The sequence below is a fragment of the Zonotrichia leucophrys genome, unplaced genomic scaffold, assembly GCF_028769735.1.
Source record: "Zonotrichia leucophrys gambelii isolate GWCS_2022_RI unplaced genomic scaffold, RI_Zleu_2.0 Scaffold_955_18612, whole genome shotgun sequence".
Classification (NCBI taxonomy): Eukaryota; Metazoa; Chordata; class Aves; order Passeriformes; family Passerellidae; genus Zonotrichia; species Zonotrichia leucophrys.
This window is the reverse complement of record NW_026993160.1, coordinates 1-18612: the sequence shown is the minus strand read 5'-3', so window position 1 is coordinate 18612 and position 18612 is coordinate 1. Positions and strand designations below refer to the sequence as shown.

At 54.0% G+C, this 18612-nt stretch overlaps 1 protein-coding gene across 1 annotated transcript; it reads left to right on the top strand.

Annotated features, from left to right (window-relative positions):
• Window positions 1–186: 186 nt before the first annotated feature.
• LOC135442063 (glutamate receptor ionotropic, kainate 5-like) lies at window positions 187–8229 on the top strand (the record flags this gene model as incomplete). The annotated part of the gene is made up of 7 exons (XM_064701610.1): window positions 187–242; window positions 709–777; window positions 2723–2888; window positions 4856–5081; window positions 5173–5301; window positions 6078–6199; window positions 7078–8229. Coding segments are annotated over 7 exons (1260 nt in total), but the record flags the coding sequence as incomplete, so codon positions are not given.
• Window positions 8230–18612: the final 10383 nt, after the last annotated feature.

The following is an 18612-nucleotide window of genomic DNA, read 5'->3' as shown; positions in this document are numbered from 1 at the left end:
CCGGTGGCGGGTTCCTGCAGCAGGGCGCCGAGGTGCTGCCCCGGGCCCTCTCAACACGCTGTGTCAGCGGGGTCTGGTGAGAATCCCGAAATTTGGGTCATTTTGGGTCATTTTGGGGTGATTTATGGGGTGTATATGGGGTGTATATGGGGTGTATGTGGGTATTTGGGGAGGGGGTTCCTGCAGCAGGGCGCCGAGGTGCTGCCCCGGGCCCTCTCCACGCGCTGCGTCAGCGGGGTCTGGTGAGAAACCAAAAAATCCGGTGGTTTTGGGGTGATTTTTGGTGATTTTGGGCAATTTCGGGGGTGGTATATGGGGTGTATGTGGGTATTTGGGGGGGATTTGGGGGTATTTGGGGAGGGGGTTCCTGCAGCAGGGCGCCGAGGTGCTGCCCCGGGCCCTCTCCACGCGCTGCGTCAGCGGGGTCTGGTGAGAAACCAAAAATTTGGGGCATTTTTGGGTGATTTATGGGGTGTATATGGGGTGTATATGGGGTGTATGTGGGATTTGGGGGTATTTGGGGAGGGGGCTCCTGCAGCAGGGCGCCGAGGTGCTGCCCCGGGCCCTGTCCACGCCTGTGTCAGCGGGGTCTGGTGAGAAACCAAAAAATCCGGTGATTTTGGGGTGATTTTTGGTGATTTTGGGGATTTATGGGGGGTATATGGGGGTTATGGGGTGTATGTGGGTATTTGGGGGGTATTTGGGGAGGGGGTTCCTGCAGCAGGGCGCCGAGGTGCTGCCCCGGGCCCTGTCCACGCGCTGCGTCAGCGGGGTCTGGTGAGAATCCCGAATTTTGGGTCATTTTGGGTGATTTTGGGGTGATTTATGGGGTGTATGTGGGTATTTGGGGATATTTGGGGGTATTTGGGGGGGATTTGGGGGGGATTTGGGAGGGGGCTCCTGCAGCAGGGCGCCGAGGTGCTGCCCCGGGCCCTGTCCACGCGCTGCGTCAGCGGGGTCTGGTGAGAAACCAAAAAATCCGGTGATTTTGGGCAATTTCGGGGGTGTATATGGGGTGTATGTGGGTATTTGGGGGGATTTGGGGGGGATTTGGGGGTATTTGGGGAGGGGGCTCCTGCAGCAGGGCGCCGAGGGGCTGCCCCGGTCAGCGGGGTCTGGTGAGAATCCCAAAATTTGGGTCATTTTGGGTGATTTTTGGTGATTTTGGGGTGATTTATGGGGTGTATATGGAGGTATGTGGGTATTTGGGGAGGGGGATTTGGGGAGGGGGATTTGGGGGTTTTGAGGGGGCTTGAGGTGATTTCTGTGGGGTTTGGGATGATTTTTTAATTTTATTTCTCAGTTGATTTTTTTGGGGATTTTTGAGGTGGAGTTTTGGGGATTTTTGGGGTGATTTAGGGATTTTTGGGCTGATTTTTTGGGGAATTTTGGGATGGTTTTTTTAGGGATTTTTGGGGTGATTTCTGTGGGTTTTGGGGTGGTTTTGTGGGATTTTTGGGGTGATTTCTGTGCTGTTTGAGGTGATTTTTTTTGGGAATTTTGGGATGGTTTTTTAGGGATTTTTGGGGTGATTTTTTGTGGGGTTTTGGGTGATTTTTGGGGTTTTTTTTTAGGGATTTTTGGGGTGATTTTTGGTGGGGTTTTGGGTGATTTTTGGGGTTATTTTTGTGGGATTTTTGAGGTGATTTTTGTGGGGTTTTGGGTGATTTTTGGGGTTATTTCTGTGGGATTTTTGAGGTGATTCCTTTGCAGTTTGGGGTGGTTTTCTTTTGATTTTTGGAGTGATTTCTTTGGATATTTGGAATGATTTCTGAGGGATTTTTGAGGCGATTTCTGTGGGCTTTGGAGCAGGCTTTTGTGGGATTTTTGAGGCGATTTTTTTAAAATTTTTGGGGCAATTTCTGTGGGGTTTGGAGCGGCTTTTTCTCGGATTTTTGAGGCGATTTTTTAAAATTTTTGGGGTCCTTCGTTTTGGATTTTTGGAATAATTTTTTTTTGCATTTTTGGAGTAATTTATTTGGCTATTTGGAATGATTTCTGAGGGATTTTCGAGGTGATTTTTAAGGGATTTTTGGGGCGATTTCTGTGGGCTTTGGAGCAGTTTTTTGTGGGATTTTTGAGGTGATTTTTTTAGATTTTTGGGGTCCTTCGTTTTGGATTTTTGGAATAAATTTTTTGCATTTTTGGAGTAATTTATTTGGCTATTTGTAATGATTTTTGAGGGATTTTCGAGGTGATTTTTAAGGGATTTTTGGGGCGATTTCTGTGGGGTTTGGAGCAGTTTTTTGTGGGATTTTTGAGGTGATTTTTAAGGGATTTTTGGGGCGATTTCTGTGGGGTTTGGAGCGGCTTTTTTTCAGATTTTTGAGGTGATTTTTTTAGATTTTTGGTGTCCTTCGTTTTGGATTTTTGGAATAACTTTTTTTTGCATTTTTGGAGTGATTTCTTTGGCTATTTGGAATGATTTCTGAGGGATTTTCGGGGTGATTTTAAAGGGATTTTTGGGGCGATTTCTGTGGGGTTTGGAGCAGGTTTTTGTGGGATTTTTGAGGTGATTTTTAAGGGATTTTTGGGGCGGTTTTATTTTTTTTGTGGGATTTTTGAGGTGATTTTTAAGGGATTTTTGGGGCGATTTCTGTGGGGTTTGGAGCAGGCTTTTGTGGGATTTTTGAGGCGATTTTTAAGGGATTTTTGGGGCGATTTCTGTGGGGTTTGGAGCCGCTTTTTTCGGATTTTTGAGGCGATTTTTTTCGGGGGGCAGGTGGGCCTTCACCCTCATCATCATCTCGTCGTACACGGCCAACCTGGCGGCGTTCCTGACCGTGCAGCGCATGGAGGTGCCGGTGGAGTCGGCCGACGACCTCGCCGACCAGACCAACATCGAGTACGGCACCATCCACGCCGGCTCCACCATGACCTTCTTCCAGGTCAGCGCCCCGCCGTGGCGATCAATCGATCTGATTGATCAATCGATCGATCGATCAGTCAACCCAATCAATTAACCTGACCAGTCAACCCAACCCGATCAATAAACCCAATCAACCCCAATGGCGCCATCCACGCCGGCTCCACCATGACCTTCTTCCAGGTCAGCGCCCCGTGGTGGCGATCCATCGATCTGATCGATAATCGATCGATCGATCAGTCAACCCAATCCAACCCAACCAATCAACCCATTCAGCCAATGAATCATCCAACCCGATCAATAAACCCAGTCAACCCCCACGCCGGCTCCACCATGACCTTCTTCCAGGTCAGCGCCCCGCCGTGCCGATCAATCGATCTGATCGATCGATCGATCGGTCAACCCAATCAATTAACCTCACCAGTCAACCCAATCCAATCGATAAACCCAATCAACCCCAATGGCGCCATCCACGCCGGCTCCACCATGACCTTCTTCCAGGTCAGCGCCCCGCCGTGGCGATCAATCGATCCCATTGATCAATCGATCGATCGATCGGTCAACCCAATCAATTAACCCGATCAATAAACCCAATCAACCCCCACGCCGGCTCCACCATGACCTGCTTCCAGGTCAGCGCCCCATGGTGGCAGTCTATCAATCAATCAATCAATCAGTCTGATTGATCAATCAACCTGATTGATCCAATCAACCAAACCAACCCAACCAATCAATCAACCAATCAGCTCAACCAATCAATCAGCCAATGAATCAAACCAACTAATAAACCCAATCAACCGACCAATGAACCACATTGATCCAATCAATCAACCAATCAATCCACACAATTGATCCAATCAATCAACACAACTGATCCAATCAATCAACCAATCAATCCACACAATTGATCCAATCAATCAACACAACTGATCCAATCAATCAACACAACTGATCCAATCAATCAACCAATCAATCCACACAATTGATCCAATCAATCAACCCAACGAATCAACCCAATCAACCCAATGAATCAGCCCAACCAATCAAGCCAATCCAACCAACCAATCAATCACTCAATCAGCCAACCCAATCAACCAATCAATCCAATCAACCCAATGAATCAACCCGACCAATAAATAAACCAAATCAATCAACCCAACCCAACTCAACCAACCCAATCCAATCCAACACAACCAAACCCAACCCAATCCAACCAACCCAACCCAACCTGAGTCAACCCAATGAACCCAACTCAATCCAACCCAACCCAACCCAACCAAACCCAACACACTCAACAAAACTAAACCAAACCCACCCAAACCAATGCAATCCAACCCAACTCAACCCAACCCAACCTGGGCCCACCCAACCCAACCTCGGTCAATCCATCCAACCCAACTCAACCCAACCAATCCAACCAACCCAACCCAACTCAACCCAACCCAACACAACCCAACCCAACCCAACCCATCCAACCCAACCCAACCTCGTCAATCCATCCAACCCAACTCAACCCAACAAAACCCAACCCAACCTGGGCCCACCCAACCCAACCTCGGTCAATCCATCCAACCCAACTCAACCCAACAAAACCCAACACAACCCAACTCAACCCAACGCACCCAAACCCACCCAACCCAACCGACCCCAACCCAACCCAACCCCACCCAACCCAACCTCGGTCAATCCATCCAACCCAACTCAACCCAACAAAACCCAACCCAACTCAACCAACCCAACAAAACCCAACCCAACTGAACCCAACGCACCCAAACCCACCCAACCCAATCCAGCCCAAGAAAACACAACCCAAGCCACTCCACCAACCCAATCCACCCAACCCAACCCAACCAACCCAACCCAACCCAACCCAACGCACCCCACCCAACCCAACTCAACCAACCCAACCCATCCCAACCCAACCCAATGACCCCACCCCGGCCAGCCCCCCCCAAAGCCCGTCTTCCCCACGGCCGCCCCCCCCGCCAGAACTCGCGCTACCAGACCTACCAGCGGATGTGGAACTACATGCACTCCAAGCAGCCCAGCGTCTTCGTCAAGAGCACGGAGGAAGGCATCGCGCGCGTCCTCAACTCCAAGTACGCCTTCCTGCTGGAGTCCACCATGAACGAGTACCACCGGCGCCACAACTGCAACCTGACGCAGATCGGCGGGCTGCTGGACACCAAGGGCTACGGCATCGGCATGCCGCTGGGTACGGCGGGGCGGGGCCGCGGGGGGCGGGGCTTGGGCGGGGTCACGCCCACCCTGGGAGGAGGTGGGACCGGCCCCCGTTGTCGTGGCAGGGTCGCCGTTCCGCGATGAGATCACGTTGGCCATCCTGCAGCTGCAGGAGAACAACCGGCTGGAGATCCTCAAGAGGAAGTGGTGGGAAGGGGGGCACTGCCCCAAGGAGGAGGATCACCGCGCCAAAGGTGGGCGTGGCCTCGGGGCGGGGGGCTGGGTTGGGTCGGTTGGGTTGCCCAAGTTGAGTTGAGTTGGGTTGAGTTGGTTTGAGATGGGTTGGGTCAAGTGGGCTTATGTTGACTGAGTTGGGTTGGGATGGGTTGGTTGAGTTTGGTTGACCAATTTAAGTTGTGTTGAGTTGCGTTGATTTGGGTTGACCAGTTTAGGTTGGGTTGAGTTGGGTTGACTTTAGTTGACCGTGTTTTGTTGGGTTGGGTTGAGTTGGGTTGGGTTGACCAAATCAAGTTGAGTTGAGTTGGGTTGAGTTGGATTGAATTGGGTTGGGTTGACTTGAGTTGACTTGGGTTGACCAATTTGAGTTGGGTGGACTTGGGTTGGGTTGAGTTGCGTTGGGTTCGGGTTGACTTGGGTTGGGTTGGGTTGACTAAGTTGTGTTGCGTTGCGTTGAGTTGGGTTGGGTTGGGTTGGGTTGGGTTGAGTTGACCAAGTTGGGTTGCGTTGGGTTGGGTTGAGTTGGGTTGACCAAGTTGGGTTGCATTGGGTTGAGTTGGGTTGAGTTGGGTTGTGTTGGGTTGACCAAGTTGGGTTGCGTTGGGTTGGGTTGGGTTGGGTTGCGTTGGGTTGGGTTGCGTTGGGTTGAGTTGGGTTGGGTTGGGTTGGGTTGAGTTGACCAAGTTGGGTTGCGTTGAGTTGGATTGGGTTGAGTTGGGTTGGGTTGGGTTGGGTTGCGTTGGGTTGGGTTGGGTTGGGTTGGGTTGGTTTGCGTTGACGGCGCCGCCGCCAGGGCTGGGCATGGAGAACATCGGCGGCATCTTCGTGGTGCTGGTGTGCGGGCTGGTCGTGGCCATCCTGGTGGCCGTCATGGAGTTCGTGTGGTCAACGCGGCGCTCGGCCGAGAGCGAGGAGGTGGGGGCGGGGCTTGGGGAGGGGGCGGGGCCTGGGGGAGGGGCCTGGAGGAAGGGGGATTTGGGGAAATTTGGGAGAAATTTGGAGGAAATTGGGGAATTGAGTTGGGGGAATTTGGGAAAATTTGGGGGAGTTTGGGTTTGGGGAATTTGGGGAAAAGTTGTGGGAATTTGGGGAAAAGTTGGGGAAATTTGGGTTGAGGGAATTTGGGGGGACTTGGGCGGAATTTGGGGAAGTTTGGGTTGGGGGGATTTGGGGAAAAGTTGGGGAAATTTGGGGGAGTTTGGGGAAATTTGGGTTGGGGGAATTTGGGAAAATTTGGGGGGACTTGGGGGGAATTTGGGGGAGTTTGGGTTGGGGGGATTTGGGGAAAAGTTGGGGGAGTTTGGGGGAATTTGGTGGAATTTGGTTTGGGGGGAATTTGGTGGAATTTGGGGAGGAGTTTGGGGGAGTTCGGGGGAATTTGGGTTTGGGAGAATTTTACTGGTGATTTTGGGGGCAATTTGTGGGGATTTGGGGCGAGAGATTTTGGGGGAGTTGTGGGGAGAGAGGTTTGGGATTTTGGGAGGAATTTGGGAGGGATTTGGGGGGGATTTGTGGAAATTTTGGGGGCAGAGGTTTGGGGTCCTGGGGGGGAATTTGGGGTGAGGGATTTGGGGGAACTTGGGGAGGGAGGTCTGGGATTTTGGGGGGATTTGGGGGGATTTTGGGAATTTGGGGGAATTTGGGTTGGGGAGATTTGGGCGATTTTGCGAACTCAGATTTGGAATCTTGGGGGGATCTCGGGTTCAATTCGAGGGAAATTTCCTCCCCAAACACCCCAGACCCAAAACCGCCCAAAAGGCCCCAAATCTCCCCAAATTTCGCCGATTCCGCAGATCTCGCTGTGCACGGAGATGCTGCGGGAGCTGCGCCGCGCCGTCTCCTGCAGCCGCCGCCCCCGCGCCCGCCGCCGCCGCCGCCCCCACCCCAAATTCGGGGGTCCCGCCCCTCCCCCGCATCACCCCCATCATCCTCATCATCACCCGGGGGGCGGGGCTTCGGCGGCCCCGCCCCCCGCCCTGCGCGAGATGCGCTTCAGCAACGGCAAGCTCTACTCGGGGCTGGGAGGGGGCGGGGCGCACCTGGAAGGGGGCGGGGTCTCGGCGGGGGCCACGCCCACGGCGGCCCCGCCCCCTCCGTGCACGCACGTGCGGGTGTGCCCCGAGTGCCGCCGCATCCAAGCGCTGCGGGCCACGCCCCCGGCCCCGCCCAGGGGAGGGGCTGGAGGAGGGGCCGGGGGAGGGGCGGCCCCGCCCCCTCCGACCACGCCCAAAACGCCCCAGCCCCTCCCGCACCCGCCCCCTTCTGTGGAAGGGGGCGGGGAATGACCCCAGCAGCCCCTCCCACATTTTAAGCCCCACCCATTTAAGCCCCGCCCCACCCTTTCAAAGCCCCTCCCCCCCCGCCTTGTGCGCCGTGCGCGCGGCGGGAATTGGGGGGAGGGGCCACGCCCCCACCCCAAAGCCCCTCCCCCCGCCCTTATTTGGGTTTAGCCCCGCCCACATCGGATTTGAAGCCCCTCCCCCTCCCCCAAATTTGCACTGTGCCTTCCCGGGGTGGGGGAGGGGCGTGGGAAAGCCCCTCCCCCTCCTCAGCCCCGCCCCCACCCCCCCACGAGGCCCCGCCCCTTCCCCCTCCGCCCCTCCCCCCCTCCCCAGAACGGCGTGGGGGGCGGGGCCGGGATGGGGGAGGGGCTGAAGGGGGAGGGCGGCGGGGAGGGGGCGTGGCGTTCTTAATTAATTAATTAATTATTCTAATTAATGGTTTGGCTTTGATTTTGGGGGGGGGAGGGGTTCGGGTGTTGATTTTTTGGGGATTTTTTTTGGGATTGTTTTTGGGTTTTTTTCCCGGTTTTTTGGGTTTTTTTCCGGAAATTTCCCCCTCTCGGTTCGGGGGGGGGGACGGGGTTGACGTCATCGCGCGCGCGCCCCTCCCCCCCTTAATTAAAAAAAAAAAAATTAATTAATAAAAACCCACCCGGACTTTTACGAGGAGTGTTTGTGAGTGTCCTTAAAATCGCCCGAATTCGCCCCAAAAAAATAAAAATAAAAATAAAAATAAAAATAAAAATAAAAATAAAAAATAAAAATAAATAAAAATAAAAATAAAAATAAAAATTAGATAGTATTATAATAAAAATTAAAATTAAAAAAACTAAATCCTAAAAGAAAATAATATAAAAATAACAATAAAAATAAATGTAAAAATAAAAACAAAAATAAAAATAAAAATATAATAATACAAAAATAAAAATAAAAATAAAAATAAAAATAAATAAAAAATTTTAAATTAAAAATGAAAATAAATTTAAACCTTTCGCCGCCGGGGGGCGCCGCAGGAGCGCGCGGGAAGCAGCGCCGCGATGCAAATGAGATGCAAATGAGATGCAAATGAGCGGCGAGTTCAAAGGGACCTTTCAAGGTCACCCCGCCCCCACCACGCGCTGGGGGGGGGGGGCGTTACCATGGAAACCAGACGTGACGTCACCGGGGACACCGCGCGCGCGAGGAGCCGGGGGGGGCTGGGGGGGGGGAGGGAAAACACCGGAAAAATAAAAATAATAAAATAAAAATAAAAAAAAAAAAAATAAAAAATAAAAAATAAAAATAAATAAATAAAAATAATAAATAAACAAAGTAATAAATAAAAACGGGACTCCCCCCGAAAAAATAAATAAATATAAAAAGGAATCCCTTCCCCCCACCCTAAAATAAATAAATCCGGGAATCTCCCCAAAAATAAACCCGGGACCTCCCCAATAAATAAATAAATAAATAAACCAATAAATAAATCCGGGAATTTCTCCCCAATTATTTTACCGGGAATGTCTCCCCAGTTTCCCGGGAAGTTTTCCTAATTTCCGAGGATTTCTCCCCAGTTTTTTCCCCTGGAATTCTCCCCAATTTTCAGGGAATTCTTCCCCAATTTCCCCAGATTTTCCCCCAGTTTTTCTCCAATTTCTGCCCAGTTTTTCCCCATTTTCCCGGGAATTTCCCCCCTTTTTTTTTCCAGATTTCTCCCCATTTTTCTCCTAATTTCCCCCAATTTCTCCGGGGATTTCCCCCCCCATTTTCCCCCAATTTTTTCCCCAGATTTTCCCCCAATTTCCCCAGATTTCTCCCCAATTTTTTTCACAGGTTTTTCCTCAATTTCCCTCCAAGTTTTCCCCAGATTTCTCCCCGATTTCCCGGGGAATTTTCCCCAATTTCCCTGGGATTTTCCCCAATTTTTCCCCCAGATTTCTCCCTAATTTTCCCGCATTTCTCCCCAAATGTTTTCCCAATTTCCCCCATTTTTTTCCCAGATTTATCCCCAAGTTTTTCCCGATTTCCCCCCCGAATTTTCCCTATTTCTTTTCCCGACATTTCCCCAGATTTCTCCCCAATATCCCGCGATTTCCCCCTAATTTTTTTCGCAGATATTTCCCTATTCCCCTCCCCATTTTTTCCCATTTTCCCCAGTTTTTTTTCCCGGGATTTTATCCCAATTTCCCTACATTTCCCCCCCAGTTTTTTCCCCAATTCCCTCCCCCATTTTCCCAGAATTTTTGCCAATTTTTTTCCAGAATTTTCCCCATTTTATTCCCATTTTCCCCCCGGGATTTCCCCATTTTTCCCCCCGGTTTTTCCCCATTTTTCCCCAATTTCCCCCCATTAAATTTATTATTTTTTGGGGGGGGTCTCCCCGTGTGTGGGGGAGGGGTCGCGGCCCCGCCCCCGTTTCCAAGGTCGCGCCCCCCCCCCGCCGTTGCCATGGCGACGCCGTTGCCAAGGAGCGCTCGGGGCGTTGCCATGGAGACGGCGCGAGGATGCTGCGGGATGGGGGGGGGGCGGGATCGATAATTGGGGATTGATTAATTAACGGGGGGGGTTAATTAAGGGGGGGATCTTGGGAGGGGGAGGGGCTAAATATGGGGGAGGGGCTGAATTTTTTGGGGGGAGAAATTTGAGTTTTTGGGGGGAAAAATTTTTTTTTTTTGGATTTTATTTTGGGGGTGTTTGATTTTTTGGGGGATTTAATTTTGGGGGGGTTCTGGTTTTTTTTAGGGCTTTGATTGTTTTTTGGGGGGGGTCTCATTTTCGGAGGGGGGTTTAATTTGGGGGGGTCTCATTTTTTGGGGGTTTAATTTTGGGGGTGTTTCGGTTTTTTTGGGGGGGTAATTTTGGGTGGATTCCTGCTATTTTTGGGAGGGTCCTATTTTTTTGGGTGGGTTTCTGACATTTTTGGGAGCCCGATTTTTTGGAGGGGGGGCGTGTCCCAATTTTGGGGGCGGGGTTTCAGTTTTTGGGGGGGGGGGGGCACTGCGTCTTTCCGCCCGCATTGCGGTGGGGGGGGGGGGGCGCGGCTTCAATTAATTCCCCACCGCTAATTACAGCCGTTAATTAACCCCCGATCCTTGGGGTGTGTTTAATTACGGGGGGGGGGTCCCCGATGAAATTTGGGGGGGGGGTCGCATTGGGGTGGGGGAGGGGCAGCTCCGCACTGCGCCACCAACGGGGGGGGGGGGGAGGGGAGGGGTTAAAACAAAAATTCCCGATTTTAATTAAAGGAAAAAAATCAAAATTTAATTATCGGGGGGGGGGGGTGAGCGTTAATTACAAGGGGGTTTAATTAGGGGGGGGGTCGCCGGAATTTTCCGTCCCCTCCCATCAATTTCTTTTATTTTTTAATTATTTTTAATTATTTTTAAATTTTTTTTTCTTACCCTCCCCAGTCGGATTTAATTAAGGGGGTCCGGCTTTAATTAAGGGGGGGGAGTCCAGAATTTTCCACCCCCTATTTTATTTTATTTTATTTTATTTTATTTTATTTTATTTTATTTTATTTTATTTTATTTTACTTTATTGTATTTTATATTTTATTTATTTTATTTTTTTTAGGTTTTTAAAAATTTTCTTCCCCCTCAATCGGATTTTATTTGGGGGGGGGGGTCGCCAGAATTTTCCACCCACCCCCCAATCAATTTTATTTATTTATTTTTTTAAATTTATTTATTTTTATTTATTTATTTATTTATTTTTCCTCCCCGCCCCCACCCCCAAATCGGATTTAATTAAGGGGGTCCGGTTTTAATTAGGGGAGGGGTCGCCAGATTTTTCCAATCCCCCCCACCCCCGAATTAATTTTTTTTTTAATTTATTTTTAATTTAATTTAGAATTTTTAAATTTTTTTTTATCTCCCCCGCCCCCAAATCGGATTTAATTAAGCGGGCTTTAATTAGGGGGGGGTCCCCAGAATTTTCCACCCCGTCCATTTTTAAAAATTTATTTTTAATTTATTTTATAATTTTTTAATTTTTTTTTTTCCTCCCCCCCCCCCCCCCAATCGGATCCGCAGTAAAAGGGGCGTGGCTTCCCGCGGGCGGGGGGAGGGGCCGGCGCTCCCTGATTGGTCGGGAGCCCCCCCCGCGCCCCCCCCCGCTCCCATCTCAGCCCCGGCGCTCCCGCGCCCCCTCCCCAGAAGCGCCGCAGCCGCCAACGGGGACGGGACCCCCCCCCACCCCCCAAAAACCCCTCCGGGACCCCCCCCCAAAAACCACCGGGACCCCCCCCCCCCCGCCGGGACCCCCCCCCCGGGGACCCCAGACCCAAATCCGGCCCCGCCCCCCCCCCCGCGGGAGAGCAACGCGCCAAGGGGGAGAGGGGAATGGGAGGGGCGAGGGAGGGGAATTGGTTGGAGGGGGGGGGGGCGAAATCGGGGCGGTCTGGAAATTGAGGGGGGGGGGTCTGAGAGGTCAGGGGGGGTTTGGAAATTGAGGGGGGGGTCCTCGAATGCGAGAGGGGGTGGGAAATTGAGGGGGGGGGGGTCCTGAAAATTGAGGGAGGGTCTGGAAATGTGAGGGGGGGTGGACCGGGCAAATGGGGAGGGGGCTGATAAATGGAGGAGAGGGGCTCAGAAATGTGAGGGGGGGTCTGGAAAATTGTGGAGGGGTCCCGAAAATTGAGGAAGGGTCTGGAAATATGAGGGGGGGTCTGAGAGGTCAGGGGGGGTTTGGAAATGTGAGGAGGGGGCTCGGAAATGGGAGAGGGGGGGGGGCCCGGACAGGGGAGGGGTGGGGGAATTTGGGGAGGGGGCTCGGGGAGGGTCCTGACAGATTAAGGGGGGGGCAGAAAATTGAGGAGGGGTCTGAGAGAGGAAGAGGGGGTGGAAAATTGAGGAGGGGTCCTGAAAATTGAGGGGAGGGGTCCTGACAGGTGCAGGATGAGCGTGCAAGGGCCGGGATGAGCGTGCAAAATGCAGGGGGCGTGCAAGGCGCAGGGGGCTGGAAATGGGGCTGGGGGCTGCGAAAGGGGTCCGGAATGAGTGTGCAAGGGTCTGGGTGGGTGTGCAAGGGTTTGGGTGGGTGTGCAAGGGTCTGGGTGGGTGTGCAAGGGTTTGGGTGGGTGTGCAAGGGTCTGGGTGAGTGTGCAAGGGTTTGTGTGAGTGTGCAAGGCACTGCAGTGGGTGCTGCAGAGGACAGGGCGCAGGGCTGCAGTGAGTGTGCAAGGGGCTGGGATGGGCGTGCAATGATCCGCAATGAGCGTGCAAGGGGGAATGGGGATGGGCGTGCAATGGTCCGCAATGAGCGTGCAAGGCTTTGCACCGGCGTTCGAGGTTTGGGGCGGGCGTGCAAGGCTCAGGGTGAGCGTGCAAGGGTCTGGAATGAGCACGCTCGGGGATCAGGGTGGGCGTGCAAGGGGCTGTGACGAGCGTGTGGGTGTCTGGGGTGAGTGTGCAAGGTTTTGGGTGGGTGTGCAAGGTTTGGGGTGAGTGTGCAAGGGACAGGGTGAGTGTGCAAGGGACAGGGTGAGTGTGCAAGGCGCCGCCGTGGTGCCGCAGGGGCGTGCAAGGGACGGGGCTGGAAAGTGCTGGAAGGTGCTGGCGGCGTGCAAGGGGACATGGAGGGGACACTGAGGGGACACAGAGGGGCGTGCAAGGACTGGGGACACTGAGGGGCGTGCAAGGTGTGCCAGGTGTGCCAGGGACACTGAGGGGACACCGAGGGGGACATGGCGGTGACATTGAGGGGTGTGCAAGGGACGGCAATGGGGACACTGAGGGGACACTGAGGGGGACAAGGAGGGGACACTGAGGGGACACGGAGGGGACACCAAAGGACAGTGAGGGGACAAGGAGGGGACAGTGAAGGGACACAGAGGGGACACTGAGGGGACACACTTGGGGACACAGAGGGGACATTAAGGGGGGATAAGGAGGGGACATGAGGGGGACATGGAGGGGACAGTGAGGGGACATTGAAAGGACACCGAGGGGACACTGAGGGGGACAAGGAGGGGACAGGGACAGGACAGGGAAGGGGACATTGAGGGGACAAAGAGGAGACACCGAGGGGGACAAGGAGGGGACAGTGAGGGGACATTAAAGGGGGGCACAGAGGGACATTGAGGGGACACAATGGGGACACATTGGGGACACTGAGGGGACATGGAGGGGACACCAGGGGACACGTTGGGACACGTTTGGGACCCGTTGGGGACACTGAGGGGACACTGAGGGGACAATGAGGGACCCGTTGGGGACACGTTGGGGACACGTTGGGGACACCCCGGGGCTGCCAGGCCCCCCCCCCCAGCCATGACGCGGCTCCTGCGTCACCCGGGGTGCACACGCGTGTCACCAACGTGTCACCGACGTGTCACCAATGTCCCCAATCGTGTCCCCTCAGTGTCCCCGAGGGTGTCACGAGCGTGTCCCGCGTGTCCTGCTGGTCACGAGTGTCCCTTGCGTGTCCCCAAGCTTGTCACGCATGTCCCCAGCCTGTCCCCGGCCTGTCACGAGTGTCCCCCGCGTGTCCCCGATTGTGTCACCAGTGTCCCCTCAGTGTCCCCGGGCTTGTCACGCACGTCCTGAGTGTGTCACGAGTGTCCCCGAGCTTGTCACGAGTGTCCCCCGCGTGTCCCCTCGGCCTTGGCCCTGAGCCAGCGGCGCCACCAGATTCCCACGGCTGCAAATCCCAATGTCCCCAAATCCCACAGAAAACGCGGAAAATGTCCCCAAACCCCTGTCCCCAAACCCCCCTGTCCCCAAATCCCTGTCCCCAAACCCCGATGTCCCCAAATCCCTGTCCCCAAACCCCTGTCCCCAAATCCCGATGTCCCCAAACCCCCATGTCCCCAAATCCCGATGTCCCCAAACCCCCATGTCCCCAAATCCCTGTCCCCAAACCCCTGTCCCCAAACCCCGATGTCCCCAAATCCCTGTCCCCAAACCCCTGTCCCCAAATCCCGATGTCCCCAAACCCCCATGTCCCCAAATCCCTGTCCCCAAATCCTGTTCCCCCAACCCCATAAAAACCAGGGAAAATGTCCCCAAACCCCGATGGTGTCCCCGTGTCCTTGTCCCTGTGTCCCTGTCCCCACCCTGCTGTCACTGTCCCTCTGTCCATCCCTGTCCCTGTGTCAATCTGGGTGTTCCTGTCCCCGTGTCCCCTGTCCCTGTCCCCACCCTGGTGCCAAATCCCGATGTCCCCAAACCGTGTCCTTGTCCCTGTCCCTGTGTGTGTGTCCCCATCCCTCTGTCCCTGTCCCTGTGTCAATCTCAATGTCCCCAAACCGTGTCCCTGTCCCTGTCCCCAAACCCCGATGGTGTCCCCATGTCCTTGTCCCTGCGCCAGCGGCCTGGCCAGGCCTGAGGCCCTGTCCCCATCCCTGTGTCCCTGTCCCTGTGTCCCTGTGTCCCTCTGTCCATCCCTGTCCCCATCCCTGTGTCCCTGTCCCTGTCCCCACCCTGGTGCCAATCCCGATGTCCCCGTGTAAATCCCCATGTCCCCAAACTGTGTCCTTGTCCCTGTCCCTGTCCCCATATCCCTGTCCCATCCCTGTCCCTGTCCCCATCGTGGTGCAAATCCCGATGTCCCCGTGTAAATCCCAATGTCCCCAAACCGTGTCCTTGTCCCTGTTCCTGTCCCCATCCCTGTCCCTGTCCCCATCCCTGTCCCTCTGTCCCTGCTGTCCCTCTGTCCCTGTCCCTCTGTCCATCCCTGTCCCTGTCCCTCTGTCCCTGTCCCTGTCCCCACCCTGGTGCCAATCCCGATGTCCCCATGTAAATCCCAATGTCCCCAGACCCCGATGGTGTCCCCGTGTCCTTGTCCCTGAGCCAAAGGCCTGGCCGTACCCTGATGGCCCTGTCCCTGTCCCTGTCCCTGTGTCCCTGTGTCCCTGTCCCTGTGTCCCTCTGTCCCTGTGTCCCTCTGTCCGTCCCTGTCCCCACCTTGCTGTCACTGTCCCTCTGTCCATCCCTGTCCCCATCCCTGTGTCCCTGTCCCTGTCCCTCTGTCCATCCCTGTCCCCATCCCTGTGTCCCTGTCCCTGTGTCCCTCTGTCCATCCCTGTCCCCATCCTGTTGTCCCTGTCCCCATCGTGGTGCCAATCCCGATGTCCCTGTGTAAATCCCAATGTCCCCAAACCGTGTCCTTGTCCCTGTCCCTGTCCCCAGGCTGTGTCCCTGTCCCTGTCCCCACCCTGGTGCCAATCCCGATGTCCCCGTGTAAATCCCAATGTCCCCAGACCCCGATGGTGTCCCCGTGTCCTTGTCCCTGTGCCAGCGGCCTGGCTGGGCCTGAGGCCCTGTCCCCATCCCTGTCCCCATCCCTGTCCCTGTCCCTGTTCCCACCCTGGTGCAAATCCCAATGTCCCCAGACTGTGTCCCTGTCCCTGTCCCCATCCCCATGTCAATCCCAATGTCCCCAAACCCCGATGTTGTCCCCATGTCCTTGTCCCTGCGCCAGCGGCCTGGCCAGGCCTGAGATCCCTGTCCCCATCCCAGTGTCCCTGTCCTTGTCCCTGCGGCCTGGCCAGGCCCTGAGGCCCTGTGTCCCCATGTCCCCCCTGTCCCTGTCCCTGTCCCTGTCCCTGTGTCCCCATGTCCCCCCTGTCCCTGTGTCTCTGTCCCTGTGTCCCCATATCCCTGTCCCTGTGTCCCTGTCCCTGTGTCCATCCTGGTGCAAATCCCGATGTCCCCAAACTCTGTCCCTGCCCCTGTCCCTGTCCCCAGACCCCGATGGTGTCCCCGTGTCCTTGTCCCTGCGCCAGCGGCCTGGCCAGGCCTGAGGTCCCTGTCCCCATCCCTGTCCCTCTGTCCCTGTGTCCCTCTGTCCATCCCTGTCCCCATCCTGTTGTCCCTGTCCCTGTCCCCACCCTGGTGCAAATCCCGATGTCCCCGTGTAAATCCCAATGTCCGCAAACCGTGTCCTTGTCCCTGTCCCTGTCCCCATATCCCTGTCCCCATCCCTGTCCCTGTCCCCATCCTGGTGCCAATCCCCATGTCCCCGTGTAAATCCCAATGTCCCCAGACCCCGATGATGTCCCCGTGTCCTTGTCCCTGCGCCAGCGGCCTGGCCAGGCCCTGAGGCCCTGTGTCCCCATCCCTGTCCCTCTGTCCCTGCTGTCCCTGTGTCCATCCCTGTCCCCATCCCTGTCCCTCTGTCCCTGCTGTCCCTGTGTCCATCTGCTGTCCCTGTGTCAATCCTGATGACCCCAAACCGTGTCCTTGTCCTCATCCCTGTCCCCAGACCCCGATGGTGTCCCCGTGTCCTTGTCCCTGCGCCAGCGGCCTGGCCAGGCCGCAGGGCCCTGTGTCCCCATCCCTGTCCCTCTGTCCCTGCTGTCCCTGTGTCCATCCCTGTGTCCTTGTCCCTGTCCCTGTGTCCATGCTGGTGCAAATCCCGATGTCCCCAAACTCTGTCCCTGTCCCCAAACCCCGCTGGTGTCCCCATGTCCTTGTCCCTGCGCCAGCGGCCTGGCCAGGCCTGAGGCCCTGTCCCCATCCCAGTGTCCCTGTCCTTGTGTCCATCCCTGTCCTCCTGTCCCTGTGTCCATCCTGGTGCAAATCCCAATGTCCCCAAACCGTGTCCTTGTCCCTGTCCCTGTCCCCGTGTCCCCATCCCCGTGTCCATCCCCAAATCCTGATGTCCCCAAATCCTGTCCCCCAAACCCCATCAAAAACAGGGAAAATGTCCCCAAATCCCTGAGGCCCTCTGTCCCCAAACCCCAATGTCCCCAAACCCTGATGTCCCAATGTCCCCAAACCCCGATGTCCCCAAATTTTGATGTCCCCAAACTCTGATGTCCCCAAACCCCAATGTCCCCAAATTTTGATGTCCCCAAACCCCGATGTCCCCCTGTCCCTTTGTCCCCCTGTCCCCATCCCTGTCCCTGTCCCCATCCCCAGCCCTGAAAAATGGGAAAATCCCATTAAAAACAGAGAAAAAAATATTAAAAAAAAATTTTGTATTTCTATTTATATATTTATATTTATATTCCATAAAAAAATGGAAATCCCATAAAAAAATGGAAGTCCCATAAAAAATGGAAATCCCATTAAAACCAGGCAAATTCCATAAAAAAGGAGAAATCCCATTAAAAATAAAGAGGGGAATCGCATAAAAAAACCAGAGAAATCCCATAAAAAATCAACAGAGGAAAATTCCCCCAAAATAGGGAAAATTCCCCCAAAATAGGGAAAATTCCCTGAAAACAGGGAAAATTCCCCCAAAATAGGGAATTTCCTCTGAAATAAGGAAACCCCATTAAAAACTGAGAAACCCCATTAAAAAACGGGGGGAATCCCATAAAAATTAAACAGGGAAAATTCCCTCAAAAATGGGAACTTCCACCCCCAAAAAATTTGGAACTTCCACCCAAAACGGGACCCCAGAAAAATCAGGAAAAATCCCCCCAAAACTAAAAATCCCTTAAAAACCAGAAAATCCCCCCAAAATAAGAATTTCCCTCCCCACAAAAATGGGAATTTCCCTCTCATAAATGGGAATTTAATCTCCAAAAATGGGAATTGCCCCCAAAATTGGGAATTTCCCCCCCCCCCCAAAAATGGAAACCCGCCAAAATTGGGAATTTCCCTCCCCAAAAAATGGGAATTTTCCTCCCCTCAAAATGCGAATTTTCCCACAAAAATGGGAATTCCGCCTCCAAAATTGAAAATCCCCCCCCTCTAAAAAAATTTGGGGTCCCCCAAAAATGGGTGAGAAAAAATAAACCAAAACCCAAAAGACAAAATTTTTTTAAAAAACCCAACAAAAAATTTAAAAAATTTAAAAAATAACCTCAACAAAAAAAAAAAAAAAACCAAAAATTCCGAATTTTGGGGAATCCCCTCCCCCCAATTTTTGGGGTCGCCCCTCCCCCTCCCCTCCCCCCCCCCCTTTTCCCCCGCGGCCCCTCCCCCCCCGCCCCTCCCCCCCCTTGGGGATTAACGGGGAGCAGATGGGGTGGGGGAGGGGCGGGGGGTGGGGGAGGGGCCGGGGGGATTCCGCCCCTCCCCCACCCTTAAATCCCCCCCGCCCGGTGGGGGAGGGGCTGGGGGGGGAAATTTTGGGGGAAATTTTGGGGATTTTGGGGGGAAAATTTTGGGG